The sequence below is a fragment of the Lipotes vexillifer genome, unplaced genomic scaffold (genome assembly GCF_000442215.2).
Source record: "Lipotes vexillifer unplaced genomic scaffold, Lipotes_vexillifer_v1.1 scaffold770, whole genome shotgun sequence".
NCBI classification, from domain to species: domain Eukaryota; kingdom Metazoa; phylum Chordata; class Mammalia; order Artiodactyla; family Lipotidae; genus Lipotes; species Lipotes vexillifer.
This window is the reverse complement of record NW_006798803.1, coordinates 132606-151634: the sequence shown is the minus strand read 5'-3', so window position 1 is coordinate 151634 and position 19029 is coordinate 132606. Positions and strand designations below refer to the sequence as shown.

Here is a 19029-nt window from a genome sequence, read left to right as displayed (position 1 = left end):
CAGCCACCGTGTTTTGTTAGCAGGTTGACCAAATTTATAATAGTTAACTCTTATTAAAATGAATAGCTTTGCATTTTTAATGTTCTAAGTCCTGACTCCCGTCTCTCATTTTCTCCATCTCTAATAAAACCCCAATTCACTTTAGTCCTGTGGTCTAATGGCCACAGCTGTTTCATACTCTGGAATTTCTTATGTTGCACATCTGAATTATGTAGCTAGCTTTTAAAAATACCAGTGCCTTGGTTGCATGTCATACCAACTAAATTAGAAGGTAAGAATCATGTATCAATCTTTTTTAAAGATCACCAGATGATTTCAATGTACATAGAATTCACAGGCCTATGGATAGACTTTATTTTATTTTATTTTTTTATTACTATTATTTTTTTTGGCGGTACGCGGGCCTCTCACTGATGTGGCCTCTCCCATTGCGGAGCACAGGCTCTGGACGCGCAGGCTCAGTGGCCATAGCTCACGGGCCCAGCCGCTCCACGGCATGTGGGATCTTCCCGGACCGGGGCACGAACTTGTGTCCCCTGCATTGGCAGGTGGACTCTCAACCACTGTGCCACCAGGGAAGCCCTAGACTTTATTTTTAAGTAATTTTTTTGCTTTTTTATTCTGTACCTCATTCTGGCAAGATAAATGCTGTCAGAAAATGAGTAGAAAAACAAAGATGAAACTTGTGCACCAGTAATTAAGTAAATGTAAATTAAAACCTTGAGTGATAAGCTATTTTAACTAATAAAGCCGTTTTTTTAAAGAATAAAAATATTGGTACAAAGAGAACATCCCTTTTATCTTGACAAAGGATCAAGAATCAGAATGGCTTTGGACCTTTCAACAGCAATACTAGAAAATAGAAGCTAATGAAGAAATGTCTTTAAAATTCAGAAGAAAAAACAATTTCCAGCCTAAAATGTGGTACCAAATCTAGGTGTTAATTAAGTGTGAGGGCATAAGAAAGAACATTTGTAAACAAGCAAGTTCTGAAAAGCTTCACATCGTTATGCACCATTTCTCAAAAAATTACTGAAGGACATGTTCCACTAAAATGAAGAAATGGGCCAAGAAAGAAGAAGGAATGGGGACCATGAAAAGAGGTCCCACGAAGGAGAAGGATGAGCATGTCCAGTAGGAGGATTATGGGAAAGCATAAGATGACTGCTATGCTCCAGGACAACAAATCTAGAATGGAGTAAGCCTGATGGAAGAGAAAGTTAATAGAGTATCTGATGAGTCTGCTACGGAAACACAGTTTAGACATTTCAGAACTTGTGCACAAGTTAATGATACCTATGGAGGAAACTATGTGAAATATGTAAAACAATTATCGACCTCAGGAACATATTCTGCAGGAAAAAGTGATCATAGTATACTATATGGTTAGTTGGAGGTAACATTTACCTTGTCATAATAAAGTAAAAAGTGAATAGTGATCTAACAACAGTGACAATGTAGCTGTATTTGGGTAATGGGAGGACAGAAAAAAGGTGTAAGGTAGCAGGGGTGGGCATAAGGTGTGAAAGAAAGCAAAATCCTTACCTTCTACTGTGGCTGTCAGAACATATGTCTAAAATGAAAACATCTAAAGGAGTAAAATAAACTTATTGTTCAGAGAAATTGAGGTAAACACCCAAAGAGTTGTTTAAATGAGTTGAAGTGATCATCTCCAGGGAGGGATTAAATGGGGGTATAGGGGAAGGGGCTGCTGTCTTTTTTTGTAGCAGACCTTGTAAAATTAAGTGACTCAATTATGTTCATGTAAAAACAAACAAAATAAATTAGGCTTAGATATCAGCTTTTGTGTGTGATTTTATCTGACTAGCTTAGGCAGAGATTAACTGAGTTATTTGAACCCCTACCACACAATATTTCAGTGTTTTTTACTTGTATAGCTATCAAGCCTAATGACAAAGCTTTGTAGCCAGATAATGAAATGCTTTGAATCCTTTTTTTTTTTAAACTACAAATTAGAGGCGTGGAGCTACTTGAAAGTATTTTAGATCAGTATCTAAACAGCTTTTCTCTTTTAATCTCTTTTTCAGGCTCTCCAGTTAATGTCACGTGTAACATATTCATAAACAGCTTTGGTTCGATCGCTGAGACAACCATGGTAAGTAGGCATGTTGACTTCGTAATGAATTTCACACTGGGGTAATTTGTAATCATGTTCATGGCAATTTTTCTGCTGGTATTATGTAATTGAAAGCCAAAATTCATATAGTGAGATTTTAAAAGATAAACTTAATCGTATAATTAAATTACAATCAACTGCAGGCAATGTTTCATTTAGAGATGGTTAGTGAAAACAAGATTGATTTTTCCCATTTCAGTAACTAAATATTAGATCTCAAATTAAAACAAAAACTTTACCTTATGAATTATTTATTGTCAATGTTCTTTAATAAGCAGACATAAGCATAGGAGTAAATAATGTCACATTTAATTATTTTGTATACTTATAAATGTGTTTATAATGTTATTTTAAGTATTCTGATTACTTTTCCAAATGAATATAATATCTGATCAAATATAACTATTTTGCAAATTGTGGTATATGCTTTAATTTAACTAAACTCACTGAACTGAGACTTCATCACTGTGTAATTGAGAACATTTTACATAATCAAGTTATTAAAGCTAAAATATTATCATTTCCAAACCAAATGTATTCTGTTTCGAATTTTATAACTTTCTCTAAAGATCATGTATCTTTTCTTTGCCTTATAGTTTTCATTGTACATTTTAGCTGAAATAAAATAGACATATGAACCACTGAATATCTGTAAGATTGTCTAGCCAGAACTTTTAATTAATTAATTTTATTTTTTATTATTTTTAGGAACTTTTTTTAAAAATTGAAACTATGTATTGTAGTTCTTAAATTACCTAGAATTATACTCCATTCCTAAATTTAGCAAGTATAATGTGCATTAATTTTCAAAGTTGATTTTAGCTAAAATAGGATATGAAAAGCTTAAAGATTTATTAGCTTCTAAAGCCATTATTAAGTAAGAGAATTATTCTTATTTTACATATATCAGAATGAGTTGATAACGAATTTTCTAAGGAAAAATCTAATATGTAAATTATTATGTGGGAGGCTGTGTAGATTTGTGTGTGTGTGTGTGTGTGTGTGTGTGTGTGTGTATAGAGGATTTTTCTCAACTGGAAGAGACTTTATTCAGGCACCACTTTTTTAAAATGCTGTTTTCCTCATGTATGCAATATTTAGTCATTTAGCAGCATCTCTGTGGTTCTATTCAAACTCAATATACTATAATTACAATAAAAGCCTCAGTGGAGAAGAACTGAACTCATTTTGGGGGCATTATATAGAATTATCTTCACTGCAGTATATAAATTAACACTAATGTGTGTACCTGTGTGTAAACACAGAGGAAATGACATGATTTGCTAGTGTAAGCACAGTGTGGTTCTGGTGCAGTTCTGACCCTGAAGTCACTATAATCCTGTTTCAGAAGTTGACATATTCTGGATTCTGGTTGAATATCTGGTCCTGATTCTTTTTTTTTTAGGACGCTCATATGACTTTTATTTATTTATTCTGGTCCTGATTTATTCCCTGTATTTATACAGACCCAATTCAAATCATATTTATAGACAAAGGAATCTCTACTGGATTTTTTTCTACCTAGACCTCCCAAATTATATTTCTAGCCCTGACAACTTCCTCATTTTAATTGCTACTATACAACACTGTATCATCCTGAAAGCCTGGACATATGCTTATACTTTCTCTTTTGCAAGATCACTTCCGTGAAACAGTTTCAACAGCAATAGTTGGAAAGGTTTCTAGCCTGACTTGTCTTTGTGGGGTGGAGGAAGGGATTTGGAAAAAAGAGAAGACATGGTTGGATTTCCTTATTAAAACCTCAAAGATTGTCATGTTCCTGAAGGTCGCTGCTTTTTATGACATAGTTCATCAGTCTACCACTAAGTGCTTATAACACACACTCCATAGGATGACGACTACATCTGCTAAATTTCTTACCTTTAATAATTTTAGAGAGACTTCCTTTGCAGAATAATATTATGCCAAAAGCTTGCAGAATATTGCAGATACACCCTCCCAGGGACCCTCACTCAGTTTTATTTCCCTTCTCCAGCATAGAAATCCTTTCCATTCCTTCATCTCCCATCATAATGTATCCTTTTGAACTCATTTTTAGCATCTATCACTTGCTTCTTCAGTCACAAGCAGCATCAATGAACATTAATCAAACATCCCAGAGGTAAAATATTATAAAATTAACTAAGTCCACCTTGATATCTTTCTTTTTAACCTTCCAGACTCATAAACATGTGACATTATTTCTGTTCACATAATCAGATTCAATATTTGTAAAAAATTTTACTGGTATCAGATAGGATAGCTGCAATATGGTGTCCATCTACATAGGCATAGAGAAAATTAGATTATTTTTTTTCTATCTTAAGAATCAAAATATTTTGCTACCACTTGATTACTTTGGTGTATTTTATTCATAGTTTCCACCATCACAGCTCTGCAACTAAACTTTACCCCATTGTTTTACTTGCCATAGTATTAAGTTAACTTATTTTTACAAAATCTTTCATTTATTTTTTTAACATTCACATTTTTTATATGAATATACTTTATTTTGTTCTTACAATACAAATAACTGAATTCAACTGAAACAATGTATAAATTGAGAGGGTGGAATTTTAAATTACTTGTAATCATTAATGGATATCTTTGCATCTGAGAATTCATATCTAAAATAAAAGTGAATAATTCTCCCAATCTTTATATCTTTGCTTAACAGAGATCTTAACCATGCTCAGTGTCTTCGTTGACCAACTATATTATGCTCCCTCTACTGGTCTAGTTTCTAACCTATTGTATCTCTCCCCATTTTAAAATAAGCTTTAGTCCCATTTGAGGTAATTATTTGATTCTTGAGAAAATATCTCTAGTGGATATTCTACTTCAGCCACTTTTTGAAAATTAAGTTAATTTGAATCTTTAATATATTTTGCATCTTCTTCTTGCACCAACTTTGTTTTTCTTAATATTTATGTGCATTTTTTCCCCAATAGCTTAAGCTCAAATTTCTTAACTGTTAAACTCATCCTTTCCCAGTGTTTGTCTAATTAACTTAATGTAGTTATTACTAACTTAATGTACTCATTCTCACTTGAGTACAAGTTTATTATTCTTGTCATATAGTCATCAAAAATTTTCTATGTATGTTGTGGAAATTCTAAACTTCCCTATTTCCCTCACATTTGAATCATACGTCATTATATATAATGGGGTTCTCTAAGGATTTGTTCAGCCTCCATTACCCCAAGTTCACATTCTTCTTCAGCAGATAATGATTCAACAATTGTTGGAAACCACAGTTCTTAAAAAGATTAAATTAAAAATAAAAACTGGTTTACCATCATCAGTCCCTCTTCCATTTTGCAACATGGACTTGGTGAGAGAGGTGCGTCTATCATGTCTTTTAAAATGGTGGTGACAAAAGGAACATAATTTTTTTTATTGTTACAGTGAGGTGAAGCTTAATATCTCCACATTAAGTGACTCTCAGTAATCGTACTCCTGCAAACCTGGGGTGAGTTGTGGATAAGGATTATATTCTGGGATGACAGCATTTGTAAGTTGGACTTTTTAAAAAAAATTCATATATAACTATATAGCAGTTAGGGTGTGTATATAGAGCAGTATTTCAAAGTGGATATATTGTCATAACGTTCTATCTTCAGCAAACAGATGGCTCTCCATCTTGTCAGACATATGCTGGAGAGAGAATTGCTCTGCTCTGTGCCTTAAGTCAATATTTACTCAATGAACCATGACTTTTCACCAGAGCCCATAGAATAAATTATTTTTACAAAATAAAAACAATAAAGGTAGGGAGAGACCTTCAAGATGGCAGAGGAGTAAGACATGGAGATCACCTTCCTCCCCACAAATACATCAGAAATACATCTACATGTGGAACAACTCCAGAAGAACACCTATTGAACGCTGGCAGAAGACCTCAGACTTCCCAAAAGGCAAGAAACTCCCCACGTACCTGGGTAGGGCAAAAGAAAAAAGAAAAAACAGAGACAAAAGAATACAAACAGGACCTGCATCTCTGGGAGAGAGCTGTGAAGGAGGAAAAGTTTCCACACACTTGGAAGCCCCTTCACTGGTGGAGACGGGGGGTAATGGGAGGGAAGCTTCGGAGCCACGGAGGAGAGCCCAGCAACAGGGGTGCAGAGGGCAAAGTGGAGAGATTCCTGCATGGGGATCGGTGCCAACCAGCACTCACTAGACCGAGAGGCTTGTCTGCTCACCTGCAAGGGTGGGTGGGGGCTGGGAGCTGAAGCTTGGGCTTCAGAGGTCAGATCCCAGGGAGAGGACTGGGGTTGGCTGCGTGAACACAGCTTTAAGGGGGCTAGTGCACCACAGCTAGCTGGGAGGGAGCCCGGGAAAACGTCTGGACCTGCCTAAGAGGCAAGAGACCATTGTTTGGGGTGAGCGAGGAGAGAGGATTCAGAGCACTGCTTAAATGAGCTCCAGAGATGGGTGCGAGCCACGGCTATCAGTGTGGACCCCAGAGATGGGCATGAAATGCTAAGGCTGCTGCTGCAGCCACCAAGAATCCTGTGTGCAAGCACAGGTCACTCTCCATACCTCCCCTCCCGGAGCCTTGCAGCCCGCTACTGCCAGGGTCCCGTGATCCAGGGACAATTTCCCCGGGAGAACACACGGTGCACCTCAGGCTGGTGCAACGTCACGCTGGCCTCTGCCGCTGCAGACTTCCCTTGCATTCCATGCCCCTCCCTCCCCCGGCCTGAGTGAGCCAGAGCCCCCGAATCAGCTGCTACTTTAACCCCATCTTGTCTGGCGGTGGGGGAACAGATGCCCTCAGGTGACCTACACGCAGAGGCAGGGCCAAATCCAAAGCTGAACCCCAGGAGCTGTGCGAACAAGGAAGAGAAAGAGAAATCCCTCCCAGCAGCCTCAGGAGCAGTGGATTAAATCCCCACAATCAACTTGATGTACCCTGCATCTCTGGAATACATGAATAGACAACGAATCATTCCAGTATTGAGGCAGTGAACTTTGGGAGCAAATGTAGACTTGGGGTTTGCTTTCTGCATCTAATTTATTTTTGGTTTTATGTTTATCTCAGTTTCGTATTTAGAGTTTATTATCACTGGGAGATTTGTTTATTGATTTGGTTGCTCTCTTCCTTTTTTAAAAAAAAAAAGAAAAATATTTCCTTTTTCTCTTTTTCTGACTGTGTATGTGTATGCTTCTTTGTGTGATTTTGTTTGTATAGCTTTGCTTTTACCATTTGTCCTAGGGTTCTGTCTCCATTTTTTTTGGATTTTTTTTTTTTAGTATAGTTTTTAGCACTGGTTATCATTGGTGGATTTGTTTTTTGGTTTGGTTGCTTTCTTCTTTCTTTTCTTCTTTTTTATTACTTTTTAGTTTTTAAATTTTTTAAATTTTTTATTTTAATAACTTTCTTTTCCCTTTTCCTTCTTTCTTCCTTTCTTCCTTTCTTTCTTTCTCCCTTTTCTTCTGAGCCATGTGGCAGACAGTGTCTTGGTGCTCTGGCCAGGTGTCAGGCCTGTGCCTCTGAGGTGGGAGAGCAAAGTTCAGGACATTGGTCCACCAGAGACCTCCCAGCTCCACGTAATATCAAACGGCGAAAGCTCTCCCGGAAATCTCCATCTCAACGCCCAGATCCAGCTCCACTCAATGACCAGCAAACTACAATGCTGAACACCCTATGCCAAACAACTAGCAAGACAGGACCACAACCCCACCCATTAGCAGAGAGGCTGCCTAAAATCATAATAACGTCACAGACACCCCAAAACACACCACCAGATGTGGTCCTGCTCACTAGAAAGACAAGATCCAGCCTCATCCACCAGAACACAGGCACCAGTCCCCTCCACCTGGAAGCCTACACAGCCCACTGAACCAACCTTAGCTACTGGGGGCAGACACCGAAAACAACGGGAACTATGAACCTGCAGCCTGTGAAAGGAGATCCCAAACACAGTAAGTTAGGCAAAATGAGAAGACAGAGAAACACACAGCAGATGAAGGGGCAAGGTAAAAATCCACCAGACCAAACAAATGAAGAGGAAATAGGCAGTCTACCTGAAAAAGAATTCAGAGCAATGATAGCAAAGATGATCCAAAATCTTGGAAATTGAATGGAGAAAATAAAAGAAACAATTAACAAGGACCTAGAAGAACTAAAGAGCAAACAAACAATGATGAACAACACAATAAATGAAATTAAAAATTCTCTAGAAGGAATCAGTAGCAGAATAACTGAGGCAGAAGAATGGATAAGTGACCTGGAAGATAAAATAGTGGAAATAACTACTGCAGATCAGAATAAAGAAAAAAGAATGAAAAGAATTGAGGACAGTCTCAGAGACCTCTGGGACAACATTAAACGTACCAACATTGGAATTATAGGGGTCCCAGGAGCAGAAGAGAAAAAGAAAGGGACTGAGAAAATATTTGAAGAGATTATAGTTGTAAACTTCCCTAATATGGGAAAGGAAATAGTCAATAAAGTCCAGGAAGCACAGAGAGTCCCATACAGGATAAATCCAAGAAGAAACATCCCAAGACACATATTAATCAAACTATCAAAAATTAAAATCAAAAAATATTAAAAGCAGCAAGGGAAGAGCAACAAATAATATACAAGGGAATCCCCATGAGGTTAACAGCTGATCTTTCAGCAGAAACTCTGCAAGCCAGAAGGGAGTGGCAGGACAGATTTAAAGTGATAAAAGGAAAAAGCCTACAACCAAGATTATTCTGCCCAGCAAGTATCTCATTCATATTTGACGGAGAAATTAAAACCTTTACAGACAAGCGGAAGTTCAGAGAATTCAGCACCACCAACCCAGCTTTACAACAAATGCTAAAGGCACTTCTCAAGGCAGGAAACAAGAGAAGGAAAATAATAAACCCAAAACCATTAAGAAAATGGTAATAGGAACCTACATGTCGATAACTACCTTAAATGTAAATGGATTAAATGCTCCAACCAAAAGATAGACTGGCTGAATGGATACAAAAACAAGACCCATATATATGCTGTCTACAAGAGACCCACTTCAGACTTAGGGATATATACAGACTCAAAGTGAAGGGATTGAAAAAGATATTCCATGCAAATGGAAATCAAAAGAAAGCTGGAGTAGCAATTCTCATATCAGACAAAATAGAGTTTAAAATAAAGACTATTACAAGAGACAAAGAAGGACACTACATAATGATCAAGGGACCGATCCAAGAAGGAGATATAACAATTGTAAATATTTATGCACCCAACATAGGAGCACTTCAATACACAAAGCAAATGCTAACAGCCATAAAAGGGGAAATCAACAGTAACACAATCATAGTGGGGGACTTTAACACCCCACTTTCACCAATGGACAGATCATCCAAAATGAAAATAAACAAGGAAACACAAGCTTTAAATGATACATTAAAAAGATGGAATTAATTGATATTTATAGGACATTCCATCCAAAAACAACAGAAAACACTTTCTTCTCAAGTGCTCATGGAACACTCTCCAGGATACATCATATCTTGGGTCACAAATCAAGCCTTGATAAATTTAAGAAAATTGAATTCATATCAAGTGTCTATGAGACTAGGTATCAACTACAGGAAAAAATCTGTAAAAAATACAAACACATGGAGGCTAAACAATACACTACTTAATAACCAAGAGATCAATAAAGAGGAAATTAAAAAATACCTAGAAACAAATGACAATGAAAACACACGGCCCAAAACCTATGGGATGCAGCAAAAGCAGTTCTAAGAGGAAAGTTTATAGCAATACAATCCTACCTCAAGAAACATCTCAAATAAACAACCTAACTTTACACCTAAGGCAAAAGAAGAACAAAAAATACCCCAAAGTTAGCAGAAGGAAAGAAATCATAAAGATCAGATCAGAAATAAATGAAAAACAAATGAAGGATCAATAGCAAAGATCAATAAAACTAAAAGCTGATTCTTTGAGAAGATAAACAAAGTTGATAAACCATTAGCCAGACTCATGAAGAAAAAAGGGAGAAGACTCAAATCAATAGAATTAGAAATGAAAAAGGAGAAGTAACAACTGACACTGCAGAAACACAAAGGATCTTGAGGGATTACTACAAGCAACTCTATGCCAATAAAATGGACAACCTGGAAGAAATGGACAATTTCTTAGAAAAGCACAACCTTCCCAGACTGAACCAGGAAGAAATAGAAAATATAGACAGACCAGTCACAAGCACTGAAATTGAAACTGTGATTTAAAATATTCCAACAAACAAAAGCCCAGGACCAGAGGGCTTCACAGGCAAATTCTATCAAACATTTAAAGAAGAAGAGCTACCACCTATCCTTCTCAAACTCTTCCAAAATACAGCAGAGGGAGGAACACTCCCAAACTAATTCTATGAGGCCACCATTACCCTGATACCAAAACCAGACAAAGATGTCACAAAAAAAAATTACAGCCCGATATCACTGATGAACATAGATGCAAAAATCCTCAACAAAATACTAGCAAACAGAATCCAGCAGCACATTAAAAGGATCATACACCATGATCAAGTGGGGTTTATCCCAGGAATGCAAGGATTCTTCAATATACACAAATTAATCAATGTGATAAACCATATTAACAAATTGAAGGAGAAAAACCATATGATCATCTCAATAGATGCAGAAGAAGCTTTTGACAAAATACAACACCCACTTATGATAAAAGCCCTCTAGAAAGTAGGCATAGAGGGAACTTACCTCAACATAATAAATAATAAAGGCCATATATGACAAACCCACAGCCAACCTCATTCTCAGTGGTGGAAAACAAACCATTTCCTGTAAGATCAGGAACAAGACAAGGTTGCCCATGCTCGCCACTATTATTCAACATAGTTTTGAAGTTTTAGCCACAGCAATCAGAGAAGAAAAAGAAATAAAAGGAATCCAAATTGGAAAAGAAGAAGGAAAGCTGTCACTGTTTGCAGATGACATGACACTCTACATAGAGAATCCTAAAGATGCTACCAGAAAACTACTAGAGCTCATCAATGAATTTGGTTGAGTAGCAGGATACAAAATTAATGCACAGAAATCTCTTGCATTCCTACACACTAATGATGAAAAATCTGAAAGAGAAATTAAGGAAACACTCTCATTTACCATTGCAACAAAAAGAATAAAATACCTAGGAATAAACCTACCTTAGGAGACAAAAGGCCTGTATGCAGAAAACTATAAGACACTGATGAAAGAAATTAAAGATGTTAAAAACAGATGGAGAGATATACCGTGTTCTTGGATTGGAAGAATCAACATTGTGAAAATGACTATACTACTCAAAGCAATCTACAGATTTAATGCAATCCTTATTTAAGTACCAATGGCATTTTTCACAGAACTAGAACAAAAAATTTCACAATTTGTATGGAAACACAAAAGACCCTGAAAAGCCAAAGCAATCTTGAGAAAGAAAAACGGAGCTGGAGGAATCAGGCTCCCTGACTTCAGACTATACTACAAAGCTGCAGTAATCAAGACAGTATGGTACTGGAACAAAAACAGAAATATAGATCAATGGAACAGGATAGAAAGCCCAGAGATAAACCCACGCACCTATGGTCACTTTATTTTTGGTAAAGGAGGCAAGAATATACAATGGAGAAAAGTCAGCCTGTTCAATAAGTGGTGCTGGGAAAACTGGACAGCTACATGTAAAAGAATGAAATTAGAGCACTCCCTAACACCATGTACAAAAATAAACTCTAAATGGATTAAAGACCTAAATATAAGGCCAGACACTATCAAACTCTTAGAGGAAAACATAGGCAGAACACTCTATGACATAAATCACAGCAAGATCCTTTTTGACCCACCTCCTAGAGAAATGGAAATAAAAAAAAATAAACAAATGGGACCTAGTGAAACGTAAAAGCTTTTGCACAGTAAAGGAAAGCATAAACAAGATGAAACGACAACTCTCAGAATGGGAGAAAATATTTGCAAATGAAGTAACTGACAAAGGACTAATCTCCAAAATTTACAAGCAGCTCATGTAGCTCAATATCAAAAAAACAAACAACCCAATCCAAAAATGGGCAGAAGACCTAAATAGACATTTCTCCAGAGAAGATATACACATTGCCAACAAACACATGAAAGGATGCTCAACATCACTAATCATTAGAGAAATGCAAATCAAAACTACAATGAGGTAACACCTCACACCAGTCAGAATGGCCATCATTAAAAAATCTACAAGCAATAAATGCTAGAGAGGGTGTGGAGAAAAGGGAACCCTCTTGCACTGTTGGTGGGAATGTAAATTGATGCAGCTACTATGGAGAACAGTATGGAGATTCCTTAAAAAACTAAAATAGAACTGCCATATGACCCAGCAATCCCACTACTGGGCATATACCCTGAGAAAACCATAATTCAAATAGAGTCATATACCACAATGTTCATTGCAGCTCTATTTACAATAGCCAGGACATGGAAGCAACCTAATTGTCCATGGACAGATGAATGGATAAAGATGTGGCACATATATACAATGGAATATTACTCATCCATAAAAAGAAACAAAATTGAGTTAGTTGTAGTGAGGTGGATGGACCTAGAGTCTGTCATCTAGAGTGAAGTAAGTCAGAAAGAGAAAAACAAATACCATATGCTAACATGTATATATGGAATCTAAAAAGAAAAAAAAAAAAAGTTCTGTAAAACCTAGGGGGAGGACAGGAATAAAGATGCAGACGTAGAGAATGGACTTGAGGACACGGGGAGGAGGAAGGGTAAGCTGTGATGAAGTGAGAGAGTGGCATTGACATACATACACTACCAAATGTAAAATAGCTAGCTAGTGGGAAACAGCCACATAGCACAGGGTGATCAGCTTGGTGCTTTGTGACCACCTAGAGGGGTGGGGTAGGGAGGTTGGGAAGGAGATGCAAGAGGGAGGAAATATGGTGTTATATGTATATGTATAGCTGATTCACTTTGTTATACATTAGAAACTAACACACCATTGTAAAGCAATTATACTCCAGTAAAGATGTTTAAAAAAAAAACCGCTGAGGTGTTTTGGTGTAATGCTTTTTCAGATGCCTGTATACAGAAATGTATGGTGGCGCTGCATGAGAGTGTCTGAACATGTGCTGTGATCTCACAGAATGGTCAAACTGTACAGTTCTTGCATTTCCCACAAAAATTAAAGGTTCACATTTAGTTGCAACAGTAATCATGCACATGTAAATGTTTCTTTGAATCACTGGGTCGTTAGATTCTCCAGAGATATCTAAGCTAATGTGGCATAAAAAATTGATAGCGTTCCTTCACATATTCTTAACAGAGTCTTTAAACTCCTACACATTCTTTTTTTGTAAGTGTATTTTTTAATCAAATAAAGCTTTTTTTTTTTCTTTTTTTTAAATTTAAAAAATAAATTCAAGTTCGACCGTCTTCTCAGCGCTCCGCCAGGGCCGTGGGCCGACCCCGGCGGGGCCGATCCGAGGGCCTCACTAAACCATCCAATCGGTAGTAGCGACGGGCGGTGTGTACAAAGGGCAGGGACTTAATCAACGCAAGCTTATGACCCGCACTTACTGGGAATTCCTCGTTCATGGGGAATAATTGCAATCCCCGATCCCATCACGAATGGGGTTCAACGGGTTACCCGCGCCTGCCAGCGTAGTGTAGGCACACGCTGAGCCAGTCAGTGTAGCGCGCGTGCAGCCCCGGACATCTAAGGGCATCACAGACCTGTTATTGCTCAATCTCGGGTGGCTGAACGCCACTTGTCCCTCTAAGAAGTTGGGGGAAATAAAGCTTTTTTTTATCAAATAAAGTTATGCACTTTTTGCATAGGTAATAAGTAACACACATGCACCTGTCGCCATGTTAAGAAATTAAACATTACAAATAAATTGAAGTTGACCATGAACTTTTGCCCAAAGCACATTTCTCTACCTTCCAAAGGAAGCTTTGTTCCTGAATTTGATAGACATAAAATTTCATTCTGCATGAATGAAATATAAACAGAGTTGCCACACTGTAGTATTTACATATAACATGATTTTTTGGTTCAAATGTATATTTTTGAGGTCATCCATGCTTATAGGCTTTTACTATTATATTCATTTTCATTTGAGTAAATATTCCATAATGTATTTATTCATTCTGCATTTGTTGGACATTTTATTTCTAATGTCTTTGCTACCACAAAAACCTCTGCATTGAAAATTGTCACACATTATCTTCCAGTATACATATGCAAGATATTCTATAGGGTATATACCCAGGAGTGGAATTATTTGGCACAAGGTTATATTCTCAGGAGTAAAATTACTTGGTTCAGATGTTAACTAAGTTGCTTTCCAAAGTGGCCAGTCTGTCTTTAAACACCTACTAGCAATTTAATAAGATTTAGAGTTTTACATCTCCCACAGCTAGTATTTACCCACTTGGGTTTTAATTGCTTCTTATCATGTACTTCCTTGATTAATAGTGAGGTTATGCATTTTTCTTGAATGATTTTTAGCCACTCTGGTGTCCTTTGTGCGAAACGCCTCTGTGTGTTGCCTCCCCATTTATATTTGTTTGCTTTTATTATACACACACAAAATAACCCTCACACACACACACACACACACACACACACGTATTATTCTGAAGGTGAATACTTTGTCAGTTGCATGCATTTAAAATACCCATTCTGCTCTTTTCAATGTGTTTATGGTGTCTTGGAATGTAGAAATAATTTAAATTTTCATTTACAAAATCTAACCTTGTTTTACTTACTGGTTTGTGCTTCTTTGTCTTAGCAAATCCTTCTTTCACCTAAATTCATAAAGACATTTTCTTATATTTTCTCCTAAAATTTTTTTGCTTTTCCTCTCTAGGTTTTAGTTAACCTGGAATTTTGTGTAGTTCTTTATGTTTGTATGATGTGCAGGATGCATTAAGTTTTATTTGTTTCACACTTGAATAATTATTTTCAATAATTTGTAACTATACCTCTGACATATATATTCCTAAATTGAATGAGTCTATTTCAAAGTTCTCAGTTCTGTGCCAGTGATCAATTTGTCTATGCCTGTACCAATGACACATTTTTTAATTTAATATAGGTTTAAATTGGACTTGATATTTAATACTTCCCAAACAGACACTTTATTTTCTTTCAAAGTATTTTTAACTATTCTTCGAAGTTTGCTTCTTCATATAAATTTTAGAATATTGTCAATTCCACAAAATAAACTTGAATATGCAGAGTGTTGAAAGAATTATCATCTTAAAATATTGAGTCTTCCCATCCATGAATACAATATATCTTGCCCTTTACTTAAGTATTATTTAATATCTTTCAACAAAGGCATATAACTTTTCAAAAATTTCTTATGTATCTGTTAAATTTGACAATTTCCACCTTATTTTTAAAATATATTTTAAAAATTACAACATTTTAGTAATATTTTCTAACTCTTCATTGATGACATATAAGAACATGATTGTTTTCACATTGCCCTAATATACATACACTCACTTCAGGCCTAATACTTTATAGCTCCTTCCTGAAATCATATTGTCTAGGAATATTTGCATGTTGATTCCTTCCTTTCAGTCTTTATAAGCTTTGTATCTTTTTCTTGTCTTGCTGTTTTAGAAAAAACAGTGCTGAATGAAATTTATTTTGTTCCTGACTTTAAAGGAAATACTTCTAAAATAAACATGGTATTTGCTTCAGTTTGGTGTAGATATCCTTTATCAGATTTTAAAGTTCCCACTCACCACACTGTCTGCAGAACATGGAAATCATTAAATACAAAACAAACCAGAAACAGGTATTAAGTCTTCTAATCCATGAACATATTGTAATGATTTGTCTTCCACAGGTCCTTTCACCTACATTGTTCAGAAGTTGTCATGTATTTTGTTAAATTTATTTCTAAGTATTGATGTATGGTTATGAATGTTATATTTTTAAATTTTTAAAATAATTTTTATTCTGCAATAGTTTTACATCCACGAAAAGCTTGCAAAGTTAGTACAGAGTGTTCCCTTATAACCGCCTGCCCAGTTTCCCCTATTATTGACATCTCACATTAGTATGATGCATTTGTCACAACTAATGAACAAATATTTGATACAGTATTATGAACTAAAGTCTCTACATTTTTAGGAATTCCTTAGTAATTACTAATGTCTTTTTTCTGTCTCAGAATTTGTCTAGGCTCATACATTGTATTTATTTGTCATGTCTCCCTTACACTTTCCTTGTTTGTGATGCCTTAACAATTTTGAGTACTGATCAGGTATTTTGTAGAATGTCCCTCAGTTGAAGATTTTTATTTGACTAGACTGGGATCATGAGATTTTTGAAGGAGGGCCAGAGAGGTAAAGTGCCATTCTCATCACTTCATATTAAAGCTACGCATTATCAGTTAGGGTAGTGTGTTAAGCTTGATCACATGGTTGAGGTGTTTGTCAGATTACTCCATTGTAAATTTACCCCTTTTTTTCATCTTCTCCATACTGTATTCTTCGGAAAGAAGTCACTGTGACTATTCCCACACTTAAGGGTAGGGGAGAGTTATGCTCTACCTCCTTTATGGGGTCATATCTATGCATTATTTGGGATTCTTTGATAAAGGACATTTATTCCTTTCCATTAATTTATTTGTTCAATAATTTATATCAGTATGTATTTTGGGTTGTAATTCAGTGCTACGCTATATATTTTGTTGTACAAATTGTTCTAGTTTTGTCCATTGGGTTGGCTCATCTTGTTGGCTCCTGTGTCCCTTTGACATATCTGCATCATTTTGGTTTTTGTGTGCTTCCTTGGATTCTGTCAGTATAGGATATTCCAGGCTCACCTTGTATATTTCCTGCCCTAGAATCAGCAATTTCTCCAAGGGTCCTCAGTTCCTTTTATTAGAGAATGGTACTAGAAACCCACATCTTGGTACTAGGTGTGCTCATTGATGCTGAAGTGTCACTGCTTCTAGGCCCTTTCAGCAGACAGAGCTCGGAAATGTGTGTGTATGTGTGTGTAAATGTTATAATGAAAAACTTTTTCCAATTGATTCTATGAATCTTTAGACAGACAATATATTTTGGGATATTGTCATATATTCTAAGAACTTGGTAACAAGTAGCTCTAGTAGTTTGCCAGTTTCTTCGCATTTTCTGTGAATATGTTCATGCAAACTGTTAAGACGGTTGTACATCTTCCTTTCCAATCTTTATGCTTTATATCTCTCTTCCTTGCCCTGTCCTCCTTTTCCTCCTCGTCCTCTCTTCATTTCCCCACCTATCTTACTGCACTAGTTCACAACGCCTGTACAACGCTGAAACAAATGGATGGAGAATGGCCAACTTTGTCTTTTTTTCTGATATTGGTTAAGAAGCATGCAATATTTCAGTTAAGAAGAGTATTACCTTTAGGTTTCTCCTAAATGATCTTTATCAGATTGAGGAAGTTTTCTTCCATTAATTGGATGCTGAGGGTTTTTTGTTGTTGTTTAATTAATTTTTACTGGAGTATAGTTGCTTTACAATGTTGTGTTAGCTATTTTTTAATCATGAAGAGGCATTGAATTTTACTCAGTACTATCTCAGCATTCATTGAAATGATTGACTTCTCTCCTTCATTCTGTTCATGTTATGGACCATATACAAATAAATTAAATATGGGTTGGTTTTCAAATAGTAAATCATCTTGCATTCCTTGGATAAACCCCATTTGATCACAATTGATTACCCTTTTTATATATTGCTGGACTTAATTTTTTAATATTTGGTTTGCCATGTCCACTCTGAATATTGAACTATAACTTTCTTTTTCTACAATGTTAAGAGCAGAGTGTGGTAAAAATATTATGATAGGGCTTCCCTGGTGGCGCAGTGGTTGAGAGTCCGCCTGCCGATGCAGGGGACACGGGTTCGTGCCCCGGTCTGGGAAGATCCCACATGCCCATGCTGCGGTGCGGCTGGGCCCGTGAGCCATGGCCGCTGAGCCTGTGCGTCCGGAGCCTGTGCTCCGCAACGGGAGAGGCCACAGCAGTGAGAGGCCCGCGTACTGCAAAAAAAAAAAAAAAAGAAAGAAAAAAAGTATTATGATAGTTCAAAAAATTAGGAAGTGTTCCTTCTTCCTCTACTCTCTAAAATAGTTTGTGTAAAACCAGTTATTTCTTCCATAAGTATTTGGTAAAACTCACCAATTATGCTTTCTGGGTCGGTCATTTTACTTGTTGAAAGGTTTCAAATCATAGATCTCATTCTTTTGAACAAATATAGGACTATTCAGTTTTTCTATTGTGTACATTTTGCAATAGTTTTGTTTTTCAAGGAATTTGTCCATTTCCTTAAAATTTTCAAATTATTGACATAAACATTTATAATACCTCATCCTTTCATCTGAGGGATATTTGTAATGACTGCGTTTTCATTCCTCTTGTTGGTGATTTAGTTTTAGCTCCTTTTTTTTCTTCATTAGCTTACATATGGATTTTTATTCTGCAAGGGATTTTCACTGCTTTCTGAATCTATGATTAATATTAATCTTCTTCTAAGAATAATACTTCTCAACTTTTATTTCTCCATTTGTTCTTTCTGTGAAACCTACTACACTGGATATTCTATACCTCATTCCCTCCGTCAGAGTTTCTTTTATATTTCTCTGCTGCATATTCCCTGTCTTTAAGAATTGTCATTAATAAGTAAATTGTAGGGGATTCATATGAGTCTCAAATAACCTGTGATTTCATGTGAATCCATTTTAGATTCCTTCAGTGCAAATAACAACTTACATAAAGGCAATTCATTCACACATTATGATGATGATTTTTTTTTTTTTTTTTTTTTTTGCAGTACGCAGGCGTCTCACTGCTGTGGCTTCTCCTGCCGCTGAGCACAGGCTTCTGACGCGCAGACTC

At 36.4% G+C, this 19029-nt stretch overlaps 1 protein-coding gene across 1 annotated transcript in view; it reads left to right on the top strand.

Annotated features, from left to right (window-relative positions):
• Nucleotides 1-19029, top strand: part of LOC103090211 (glycine receptor subunit alpha-3) — a 164206-nt gene that overhangs the window by 46524 nt on the left and 98653 nt on the right. The window contains 1 exon segment of the mRNA XM_007471116.1: nucleotides 2049-2116. Within this exon segment, the coding sequence (XP_007471178.1) occupies nucleotides 2049-2116 (68 nt within the window).